At 38.8% G+C, this 12,622-nt stretch overlaps 2 protein-coding genes across 2 annotated transcripts in view; both read right to left on the bottom strand.

Annotated features, from left to right (window-relative positions):
- Positions 1–82: 82 nt before the first annotated feature.
- On the bottom strand, positions 83–5,719 carry LOC148325693 (uncharacterized). Its single transcript, XM_088312039.1, has 7 exons — positions 5,531–5,719; positions 4,345–4,547; positions 2,982–3,056; positions 2,811–2,903; positions 2,625–2,735; positions 2,397–2,544; positions 83–1,839 (listed from the first exon to the last, which is right to left on the bottom strand). Exons 1-7 carry the CDS (start codon positions 5,532–5,534, stop codon positions 479–481), a joined length of 1,995 nt encoding a protein of 664 aa, XP_088168165.1. The 5' UTR covers positions 5,535–5,719; the 3' UTR covers positions 83–478.
- Positions 5,720–6,471: 752 nt separating this feature from the next.
- Positions 6,472–12,622, bottom strand: part of LOC148325692 (sodium channel protein type 2 subunit alpha-like) — a 44,094-nt gene continuing 37,943 nt past the window's right edge. Inside the window, exon 28 of the mRNA XM_088312088.1 lies at positions 6,472–12,615. Coding sequence (XP_088168214.1) covers positions 11,384–12,615 — 1,232 coding nt within the window. The 3' untranslated portion in view covers positions 6,472–11,383. The remainder of the gene's footprint in view (positions 12,616–12,622) is intronic.

Raw genomic sequence — 12,622 nt, 5'->3', positions numbered from 1 at the left:
AATCCAATCACTGCACTGAACCTATGTATAATTTAAGTGTCTGCTTCTTATATGTTGGGAAAAAAAACACACACACACGGTGTATTTTTCCAGTGATTAGTAATTCAGCATTATTTTGTAAATCAGTTCATAACATTAGCAAAAATATGGGAACACAGTTTTAAATCGATACAAGTTGAACCAACGACAAATTCTGAACATGATTACAAGAAAATGTTCAGTCTCTGTAATAACAGCCAACTAAGTACAGGCAAAACAAAGGCAATTTGACACGATGGGCAAAAGATCCATAAACCATGGATGTGCAGTAGTAAAGACTCTAAATTTCCAATAACTGTGAATGTGCGTGTGAATAGTTGTGTCAGCAGCACCCGGTAATGGACTGACAACCATTCCTTGGTGTACAGTACTTCGCCCAAAGTCAACTGAAACAGGCTCGATCTCATCTGTGGGCATATCCCAGATGATCAGATACTGATCAGACCGACGGTTCTTGAATGCCGTGAGTTTTCAAGTGCCTCTTCAGGTGATTGAGAACCTTGTAGCCTTTAGGACATAACTGACAGGGGTAGGGTCGGACTCCTGTGTGGCTCATGTTATGAATTTTCAACTGGCCGCCACTTGAAAAGCCTTTTCCACATTCAGCGCAGACGTAAGGTCGCTCCCCAGTGTGAATGCGCATATGACATGTTAGTTTGGCAGCCATAGTGAATCCTTTATTACACACGCTGCATTTGTAGGGCCTTTCCCCTGTGTGGATGCGTCTGTGTATCTGCAGCTCCCCGGCTGACACAAAAGCTTTGCCGCAGTCAGGGCACAGGTATGGTTTCTCGCCAGTATGTATGCGTATGTGTACAGTAAGGTTTGCTGACATGTAGAAACGTTTCTCACAGTATGGGCATTGATACGGCCTCTCGCCTGTGTGCACACGCTTGTGACGGGTCAGTTCATGTTTGTTCCTGAAGGACTTGGCACAAATTGCACAAACGTGTGTTTTCTGTTTTTCGTGGCGCTCTTCATGAGCTGCCAAAGACACTGCTGAGGGGAGCATTTTCCCGCAATGCGTGCACTGATAGGACAGCCCCGCAGGATGAGTCTTCCGATGAGATTTCAGGTCACTCATATTGGAGAACTTCTCCCCACAGTGCCTGCATGTCAAGATCCGTTTCTTAGTGTGAATCAGCTCATGCTTTTCCAACTGGCCCGTCTTCTTGAAACTTTTTCCACAGTAAGAACAGACAAACATTTGTGTATTGTTAACACACTGGTGTTTAAACTTCTCTTGTATTGACTGAAAGCTATTGCCACATTTGAGACAAATATAGGCAGCTTTTGCACATTGTGACCGCCTGTGACAAGACAGATCTGAGCTTCTCCTGAAGGCCTTCCCACATTGAGTACACTTGTAAGGCAGCTCTCCAGTGTGGATCCTCTGATGTTCCAGGAGTTCGTAACGATAAATATAGCACTTATTACAGTGGGTGCATTTGTGCGCTACTCTTTGCCGCTGAGGGCTAACTGTAGAGCCGGAAGTTACAGGATCGAGAGTTGATGTGGTCGGATCTGATGTGGCGACCAAAGCTTGGTCTTCAAAAACAAGCTCAACTGTTATTTCTTCGTCGTTGCTATTGTTCAATGTTGTCAGAACTGTTTCTTCCTGAGAGCAAATCTCAGGTTCTTGTTGGATTTCATATGTCCAAGTGATTTCTTCATCAGTAATACACTGTGGGAAGCACTCCTGGATGTCATCATTCAAGGTCTGACAGGGTAAGTTTGTCTCCTTCACTGAGGTAGGGGCAGTTAGTGATGAGATGAGCTGTTGTTCTGAGGTAGAGATGTCTGTTTAAAATGAGAACATTGAGACAAATCACTCCATTATGTCCGTGTTGAATCCTTAACCATACAAGGTATTTCATTGAAAGCTTAATTGCACCAAATACTTGCATTTATAATTGCTATGTTTCCAGAGGTTTTTAAATGCTAGATTTTCACCATTTCCCAAAAGAAAGTGGACCATAATGTTTTATGACCCCGAGGGTCCTAAGATTCGGAATTTGACCAACATTTTTCTGTCAAAATGTGCTTCTCAAGTTCAACTAAAAAGGAGTAAAACTGTCACCAAACAACAATCAGGACTGTATCCTTATCAAGATATACCAATATATCATTAGGACTTTTTAAAGTTATGACCCCCCTTCCTGATATTAGTTAAGCCTAAAGGGCTGTTTACATGGGTCAATTAAAAATTGCACGCACACACGTACGCACCTTATTAGGGTCAACTAGAGAAAAAAGGTGACACTAATAAGGCGTCACAGAAAAACTAAAATACATCCACAGTCCCCTGTTGGGCAGGCAGACATCAATCCAAAATGCTAAAAAGATGCATCACATACCGTCAGAGTTGCCATTGGTGTTTATCTTGGCGAACTGTCCTCTTTGGATTGTGCCCCTGAGTAGAGTTGTGAAGTCTTCCGCTTCACAAGCATACTGCTGGTATGCGTCCAGCAGGGTTGATGCATCATTGCCAAGCAACAATGAGGTCTGTTAAAAGAATATTAATATTAAATACAAATATGCAAAACTGAAAGTGTTTTCCTGTGCAACATTTGTGACGATCATGCCTGTTTAAAGTCCGGAATAAGCAGCAGCTTGTCCAACCGGGTGAAGAAGTCAGACACCAACGTTTCCAGTGCCGTGTCAAAGTCTGGCCCATAATGCACTGGGAACTCATTCTATAAGTTGATAAAGATTCACATTTTTGTCGCTGTTTTTAAAGTTAAAACTTTGAGCGAAATGCAGATACACACCTTTAGGAAGTGTTCTCTCCATTTGTGGTCATCCACAAGTCTTAGAACAAGTGTGGATAAGTTGGTCTCAAAAGAATCATTCGTTGGAAGAGCCTGCCATAATAAACATATCCTTCATTGAACACCAGCATGACTGACTTGATGTTCATCAAAGAAGAACTGACCGCACACCTGCTCCGTACTGCTTTGTAGAATGCTCTCCAATACAGTTTTAACACATCTGACATCCGGCTCACAACTTAACATCTGTAAAGACATTTGCAATACAGCGTCTTGAAACAGTATTCATACGTCTTGACCGTTTTCACATTTTTGCAACGTTACAACCACAAGATGTTTGTTTAATTGAGATTTTATGTGATCGTCGAACATAAAGTAGCACATAATTGTAGGTGGAATCAGAAATTGATTTGAAAATGTCAAGCAAAGCTTTTGCATTCAGCCCCACTTGGTTAAATACTTTGTAGAGCCAGCTACCTCCCGCAGCAATTACAGCTGCAAGTCTTTAAGGTATCTCTACCAGCTTTATACAACCAGACACATAAATATTTGCCCATTCGTCTTTGCAAAACAACTCAAGCTCAGGAGAGCGACAGTGAGGGTTAACAATTTTCAAGTGTTGCCTCAGATGCTCAATGGGAATTGGTCAAGAATTTCAGTGGGTCAAAACATGAATATTCTACTGTATGAACGGTTTGGATGATGGATGGATGGATTGAAGACTGCTCTTTTAGATGTTCAAAGCTTTTTTTAATAATGTAATTCATTTTAGATTTCTCCGCAACTTAATCTCTGACCTATCCGCTGAGATACTTGATATTTATGATGCCGTGCACAACACTAGACAAACCGCAGAGGCCTTCACAGAACAGCTGTAATTAATTATACTGAGAGTAAAAGGCAATCGACAGCACAAGATTGTGTTTAGGGGTTTCAGAGTACAGGTGGCTGAATACAAATGCCTACCACACTAAAAACATAAAAATTAAACCTGTATATCATTTTCACTCCACTTCATCAAAGTACATTACATTTTCTGACTCAAAGTTCACAAAATGTTAACTATTCAAGGAGTAGGAATACTTTTTCAAGCAACTGTATATAATAAGCATGCTGTTAAAATTTGTTTGAACAAAATGTTAACAGTACAATGGACACCTGCTATTCAAAGGGGATAAGGACCAGGCCGCCCCGTAAATTGTTAAAATCCTAAAATCAAAACGAAACAAAAAATGTAATCATAATTGTATTGAAAAACAAATTTTTTAGCCACCCGTCCCCCCCAAATAAATAGGATATACTACCAATATGAATTTCCCCCCAAAAACAGGGGTTGCCCCCTTCCCCCCAAAAACTATATATATATATATATATATACCCATGAGTAAGTGGTGGTTCACTATAAATCCAGAATTTCCAGTTGGACGGCATTAGTTAGCATAAGGAGCACTAAGTGCCGGTGAGTCATTGGAATTTTAAGAAGTTGGCCAAGCACATTTACTTCTTAATATTGTCCGGTCATGATCATTGTTACCTTTAGTTTCAATCCCAGCATAATCAGTGTCCTCTGTCTGGGAGTCAAGATATCGGGGATGGCTTCATTCACCAAGGAGATAAACTCCACCACTGTCCCGTAATGCTTTGTGCTTCGCAAGTGAACCACCTTCCACATGATGGCTGACATTACCCGCAAAGGTGGGGTCAGGAGCCTTAGTGAAGGCAAGGGCAGGGGAATGTCTGAACAGGCAAAGAAGCATTGTTAACATGCAGGTACAGTCATAAACACTTCTTACATAAAGTTTGCAATATCCAGTTAGGTAAAATTTCAGGATGGACCTGAAGAGCACTATAACCTTTCCAGGTGAACTCAATTGTCTTCTAAATTTTTTGAAAGCACGTGTGCAACAGTTGTGTATAAGCACGTTTTGCACAATTAATTGCTGTTTTGCAAGGAGCTTAATAGAAAAAAAAAATCACAAAAATGTGTTTGATCCAGTAATTGAGAAATACATTTATTTCCTAAAGCTTTAAACATGTTCTCAAAGGGAATATAGGCCACTGATCATAGTGTGACAAAGCGTCATCAGCAGGTTGCAGAGTGATAAAGAGGGACTGGACATCGCTGGGCTGAGGAGGGCGTCCTTAGAATTGTTTCGGTCCATTCATGGATCAAACGCCTGTTGTGAATTTTGACGTTTATTTACTTGTAAGAGAACAATATATTCTGGACATGCGCATTTTAGTGCCTCAATTTTTTTCGGTCAAATTAAGTTTCCGTGTAATAGCATTTTGGTCCATTTTGAAAAGCATGTAAGAAGAACAAGCAGACAGAGGTCAGGATGATTGCCTAAATTAATCACCACCGTGTTTATCTGCCTTCTGCAATAATCTCTTTGAGAGATTATCAGGAGTGCTGGAGTAAATCATCTAATTTCACTTAATTTGTACAGTTGTAAAACGAGCTTCCTTGGATCGGTGGAGGGAAACACTGGTCATGTTCGACTCCATCAAAAAATTTAAACTCAAACTAATGAAATTGATACCAATGTATCGTATATTATTTTATTACCGATCTTTACTATAACATTTCACGGTTAGAAATTAGGGCACTCGTTCAAAACTTTGCACCGCTTTAATGTCTCTCATCTTTCCGCGAAAGAATTAGCAACGTGTAGAAAAACAATCATAACAAAGCAAAACAAGCGTCACTCCAATTTTACCCATTTGATTCCAGCGAAGGTACACGACGATTCAGAACGTCTCTTTATTTAAATTGCTTCCCAGCCAATCTCGTTTAGCAACTCAAAAAGACCGTCCCTCGCCTCCGAGAAGCAAAAACTACCAGACAAGCATGTCTTCTTTCTTCTATTCGTGTTTAATCGTCGTTGCAAATAAGGATTATATGCAACATCGCCACCTATTGGTAAGGAGTGCGAATAGGCCTTGTTTAAAAAACAAACGCTTAAAAATGATACAATTTATTTGCAACAAATATCCTCTCATATATTGCTCACCAGATATAGAATTCTACAATAACTTACTATTTTGCGTTTAAATTCGATAAATAACCGTTATTAGTCCCAAAATGGCTAAACTTAATTTCAGCAGCAATAGTGGGGAAAGGAATCATTGTATTAAAATATTTTTGGAATGAATTTCTTAGAAAAATACATGAACATGATTGAATGTACAATGACAATAAAGGGATTTCTATTCTATTCTATTCTAAGAATATAGAGACGACAAAGAACTTGAAGATATGAGAACAAAAATAAGTAAATTGCGCCCCACACACACACGCACACACTCACGCACACGCCCACACACACGCGCACAAGCGCCCACGCACACGCCCACACACACACACACACACACACACACACACACACACACACACACACACACACACACACACGCACGCGCGCACGCGCACACACGGTTTCCTATTCTCACTTCTGTAGTCTGTGCCTGAGAAAAAACTTCATCTGCAGATTTGAGCTCTAATCTCTAATTTACACATTTTATTTAATAAAATATTATTACCGTTGCTTGTCCGCGTTTGTATTCATTCATTCATTCTGAATACCATGATTTGTTCTCAATTATTCAAACGCTTTATTCCTTTCTACAGTCTTTGGTTCATGTACTTTCATTGCTTATAACGTCCAAAAACAGAGATCAATTGGCACCAAAATTCATGTGGCCATCCCTATACCTAAGTCCACTTCAACACATCACATTTGTCATTTTTACATGCAAACCCATTACATACGTTCCAATGTTAACGTCAATGAAGTGTCCTTTGAAGGCCACTACATTTTCCTACGAGCTTTTCTGAACAGGTCCAAATAAATCTGAAGATACATAAATCTCCAGGTGGTGGCACTAGAGTCTCCCTTATCCAGTGCAGTACTGTGAGCGCCTTTGTTCGTTGACTGCACATGTATTTGAAAGTACAGTACAGTACCATAGCTTTATCGCTTGTCCAATATTTATTTATAAACATTTATAGAGCAGTTTGATTAAAAAAAAAAAGCAACAATTTTAACCAAATGGAGAGCACATAGGAACCAGCCATGAGCGTCTCCTGGGTCATCGTCATATCATGAGCTCACAAATTGTTATTGACACTTTTAATATATATATTATTATATTTTTAATATATATATTAAACGTGTGCATGACTAAAACAATACGACTAAAATAAAAAAAAAATCAAGTTCAATTTGAACATGTATGGTAAACAAGGTGACTGGATTGACTGATCCAATATTACACTTCGTCCACTATCACATTTTTAAAGTACAACTTACAATTGTCAGATATGCAGTAGTAGACTCATCTTATCTTGTATTCCAGTGGCTGTCGAGCGCAGTGAATGTAGATGATCTGAAAGGTATTAAATTGTGTCCATGTCTATGCTAATGCAATTTGTAATTAAACATAGTGCATTTTTAATCTTTGCCACATGTCTAAGTGGCTAAAATTCACATCAGTTGCAGAGTCACAATTATTTTCGCAAACATTTTGTGGCACTTTACTTACAAACACATTAAAAAATCTGGAAGAAGATGCTGGGAACATAAGTATTACATGTTTGTGTACAGTATGCAAGTGTGTCTTGGGGGGGGGTCATTTGTATGTTGAATGTGAATGCAAGAGAAGTTACTGAGAGAAAGAGAGAGCACAAATGTTCACATTGGTGTGCCTGTCCTGTGAGTGTGTAATTAAAAAAAGTGTCCTTTTTTTTTCTTTTTTTTTTTTTTTACACACACAGATTATCCCTCCATCCCAGCTGGTCAGAGTTGGATTTGACCACCCCGACAACCAGAGAGAGGAAATCTGTTTGGGGCTAAATCCAAATTGGCACCCTTGATTTTTTTTCCAACCAACTCAAAAATATGGGAGCACAATTCAGATTTATTACAAAAACACACGACTGAACATTTTTGTGACATAACACAGGTAATCATATGCCGAAGACAGGAAATAAACACATCTACAGAAATGTAGTCAGAAAATATGTGCATGAAAAGCATTGAACTAAGCACATGGCCATGCTAAGTAATTCTCTTGCAAATAATTTGAGAGTACATATTTTAGTATATGATGAATCTTTAGTGGATATTTAAGCATTTGAGCATCCATCTGTACCGTAGTGAATTATGGGTATGTTCAATCTCTTTAAAGACTCAACTAAATAAATAATGCTTACAGATAATTTCAGCGATAGTTTTTGGAGATGATTGTACTGCATTTGTCGAGGCATTAATAACAAATTCAAGCTTTGAAGGGCAACGCACTCACAAGGACAGAAAGCCGTACTGATTCAGAGGCTTGTGCACATCTGTCTTGTTTTTTTTTCCCCTCTCGGAGATAGATTTACAGCCTTATAATGAGGTCAAAAAAGCTAACTGGTTTGTCATGCAAAATTATGCCCAAGAAAACCAAATATAAAGTAAGAAAATGTGTACACCAAAACATTCAAAAAGTGCACTAAGCAATGACCTTGTTTAATTAATAATCCAAAGCAACAGAATGAACAAAAACATTTGTCATCCGGCTTCATTTTACTACAGTGAGAGTTATAAAATGCACAACTATGGAAAATGTGTTTTATTACATTTAGTAAATCCAACCTAAATGCAATACAAACAAGCAATTTCTCAAGGAAAATATCTTAATAGAAAAACGAGCATGATATGAACAGTTTGTCATGTTATATGACAACCATGCATGTCAATTAAATGATCTTTATAATGTACAGTACACATAAATATAATTACAAAATGTTTAAAAATGTCTTTTGCATGTACAACTGCTACGTTTTCTATAACATAATTAATATTACAAAATTAGCTCTTAATGCATCCATGCTTCTCCTGCACCTGCATCCAACAATCAAATAAAATGATCTAGAGAGATTCAGAGAAGTGTGCGGACAACAGTCCAAATCAGGCACATTGATATAGAAATTTTTTTCACCCCGTTCATTTTTGGATTGGGCACACAAACGGACCTCATTATGTGCATGGAGAAAGAAAATAAAATTGCTTTGGGATACTAAAATAGATTGTTTTGGGATTTCAACCACAAAGGTTGTCAGTATAAAGCATATCAATTGACTAAGGGCTGTGTAAAACACAGACATTTAAATTTTTTTTTTAAATTAATCACTATTCAGTGCATTTGTTATGCTTTTATGTGTCGTTTATTTTGAAGAGTTGATGCGATTGTGATGAGGAGAAAGCAACAAAGGAAAATTTCCTTTTTTGCGTCAAATTGAGTTGCCACTTTTGCTGCATTTGTCATATTTAAGTTTTGTTGATCGGCCCATTACTTGCTGTAATGCGTCAGTGCACTTCATATGCAAGAATTACAGAGTTTGGTGTATAAAACAGAGAAAAATCATGTCCATAAAAATAACACAAAATACAGACAAAGTGTACGCTATATTGGTCAATGTGCATCATCTGATTTAGTTCGTTAGTTTAGTCTAGCTAGTCGGTAATTGGTAATTACTCGACAAAGCATTGTGACATCTAAAATAGACCAACTAACACATGCGTCTTGTGATTGATTTTTTTGGTTTGTGAATTTTGTTCCTGTTGCCGTTTTTGTGGTAAATAATAATAATAAATAATCTTTATTGAAATTTGAGTTGTTATGGAAGAAAAGGCTTCATAAGCTTTAGCTTCCTTCTTCTTGAAAAAATCTGTACTGACTGTTATGTTCTCTTTTATTGAAGCTGATTGGCCGAATAACCACTGCCATGTTTCGGCCAGTGGGCCGGCAAAGAACATTTTCTTGTCAAGAAAATGTTGGGGTTGATTTCCCCTTTAACAAGAATCATTTTAATTTATTATAATCAATATAACCGCAGAAGGGGAAATTCAACTCACACTCTGTTTTATATGTTTTGCACATCACACAGAGAACCAAATGACATGCTGGCAGGTATGCGAGGAGAGATGTCAGAGAGAGTGAAAATGGTGTTCAAACAGCGCTGCACCTCTTAAGCTAAGCAGTAGAAAGTGAAATGAAAACAAATATATTATGAGATAAGCCAACGCTTCTCTTCTGGTATCATAAACTCACAATTGTAACTTTAGGAACACCTGCTAATGGGATTAAATGATTATCTTGATTCTCAACCTGTACTTTTTCATAATGAGATGTGTTTGTGATATTTTGCTAACAGTATTTACCTCATGATCTCTCAGTGTGACGCCCATCTACAGTGTTTCCCAACCTTCATTGAGCCAAGGCACCCATTTACACAAGAAAAATCTCACCGCACCCCCCCCAAACAAAAACATCACCAAAAGTATGAATATGGAAATAATTATCTCATTTCAATATACTCACAAATATTCTTCCAGCCATCCGTTATCTGAATTGTTTATCCTCACTTGTAAATGTAAATGTGGGCCTCTTTAGTTGAACATTAAGCTGATATACTCGCAGAAAGCCATGACTTAGTTTGTTGTATGATTGATTATTTTCCTTTCAGCCATTTAGTGGAATATCATTCGATTGTTCTGCCATATGAATGACAAACAAATGTATATTTGTAAATTGAAATGATCATTTCGTGAAAAATGTAAGTGAAATTCTCCCGTGGCACCCTAGTTGGCAATCAATGTTCTACATCAGTGCAAACTTAAACCACAATAATACATCCGTTAATATTTTTTTTCTTCACTTGCTCTCTTCACAAAAGTCAGGATTTTGAGAGAAAATTTAGAATGAACCTAAAATGCTCTGTAACCTCTACAGGTGAATTTAATTAGTTCTCTAAACTTTTGAATGCACGAGCAACTGTTCAATGTTTCTTTTTGCGCAACTTAATATTCTCTAACAAGGAGCTGGACAGCAAAATTCCAGGAATATGTTTGATCTATGAATCAATCAGTACATTTCTAAATTCCTCTAGACTTGGTTTTTAAACAGTTCTCTTCGTCATACTATAATGTTTAAATTTTGACCCCACAAGTCCAAAATGACGATTGATCAACAGTACCTCACCAAAGCATGGCTTCTGACAGGATGTTTACAGAAGAAAGTGTCCTTTGAATTTAGAGTGTCACAGAGTGTCATCAGCAGGTTGTAACAGAGGCAGGAGACAGGAAGCGCTCAAAAAAGGCAAAGAAGTGGATGTCCTAGGAAATGTTCATGCAAAAAAAGAATTTTGCTGTTACGCTCCTTATTAGAGGAACAGCTGAAGCATTCAAGAGTGTGGAGAAGCTCAAATTAAATTCACCTGCAATGGTTGCAGTGCATTTCATTTAATCCTGAAATCTCATCTGAAGGCCGTATATCGCAAACATTTTTTGAGCAGTGTACGGATTTCAATCAGTCCCTCCTAGGCATTGTTCATCAAAATAACATTTCAGTATTATCTTCGAAAGTAAGGCCCTCAACATCCACATGGGTGTTTCAATTTCAAACACATTCTAAATTTTTGTATGATTCAGATTAAAATAGGCAACTCTCTTTGACCATCATTTGCTTTAAGCATATTCTTGCAGGGCAAACATTCCCCTCACAAACATACCCCACTTAACCTAATCTCAAAGAAAGGTTTCCTCATAGTTTTCGTGAGAATCTCCAAGTTCAGAGTCTCTGTCTAATAATCTGATGACATCCGAAAGGTCACTGGCTACCCTTGTCACACTGTCATAAGAAGGTGGCGAAGACATTAGCGAACCCTCAGTTGTCTCTACAAAATCCCCTCCCACAGGCCTGTAATGATGGATCATAGTTGCTATGAGCCCTTCAGTCTCTGGAGCATTTTCCACATCTACGCCAGACTCATAGTTGATTTGTCTGTAAAGGTAAGAGGCCTGCTTCATCTGCCGGCGCACCAGATGCCTCCTGTAACACCTCTGAATGATGATGGCCGACACCTCCTCCAGCTTGTGTCGCAGCGTGGAAGTGATGGGCTCGTGAGAAATCTTGGAAGGGTTGGTCATCATGAACTTCTCCTCCATTTGCTGTTTGAGGGCATCCATCTCCCCCGACTCTCCCAGTACTCGCTTTGTGAAGGCAAACAAGATATCCAGGCAGTGGATTCTATTGCCACTGACCATGGGGAGGTCCATAGAGATCAGTTTGATCTTATTGGGCTTGGCGATGCGCAGCGGCTCTGACAGAGTATCAGCAAAACTCGACAGCACGGAGAACTCAATGAACTGCGTAGCCTCCGAATCAAACTTCTCCCAAACTTCGTAAAACATCTCAAAGTCATCTTCGCTCAGCGGATCGGTACTCTCCTCTGTGGCGACGCTGAAGTTCTCCAGAATGATCGCAATGTACATATTTACCACAATGAGGAAGGAGATTATTATGTAGCTGACAAAGAAAGCTATGCCCACTGATGGGCTGCCACAGTTTCCTCGAGTATTTGTGCCAGTATTGACAAAATTAACGTTGCACTCATCAGGGGAGCTGGACATTATTGGGCTCAGGAGGTTGTCCCAGCCGGCCGAGGTGCTGATCTGGAAAAGGCAGATCATGCTATTCCCAAAGGTTTCGAAGTTGAACATGTCATCAATTCCGTCTTGTTTTTTCACGTAGGCAAAGTTTGCCATGCCAAAGATAGCGTAGATGAACATGACAAGGAAAAGCAGGAGGCCAATGTTAAACAGAGCTGGCATGGACATCATTAAGGCAAACAGTAAAGTCCTTATTCCTTTGGCTGCACGTATAAGTCGAAGTACACGTCCGATCCTTGCCAGGCGGATGACTCGAAACAAGGTTGGAGATACAAAATACTTTTCAATAATGTCAGCAAGAACAATGCCTGTAAC

Source organism: Idiotropiscis lumnitzeri, chromosome 12 (assembly GCF_059441095.1).
Source record: "Idiotropiscis lumnitzeri isolate Australia: NSW breed Sydney's pygmy pipehorse chromosome 12, RoL_Ilum_1.0, whole genome shotgun sequence".
NCBI lineage: Eukaryota > Metazoa > Chordata > Actinopteri > Syngnathiformes > Syngnathidae > Idiotropiscis > Idiotropiscis lumnitzeri.
This window is presented reverse-complemented; position numbering and strand designations above follow the sequence as displayed.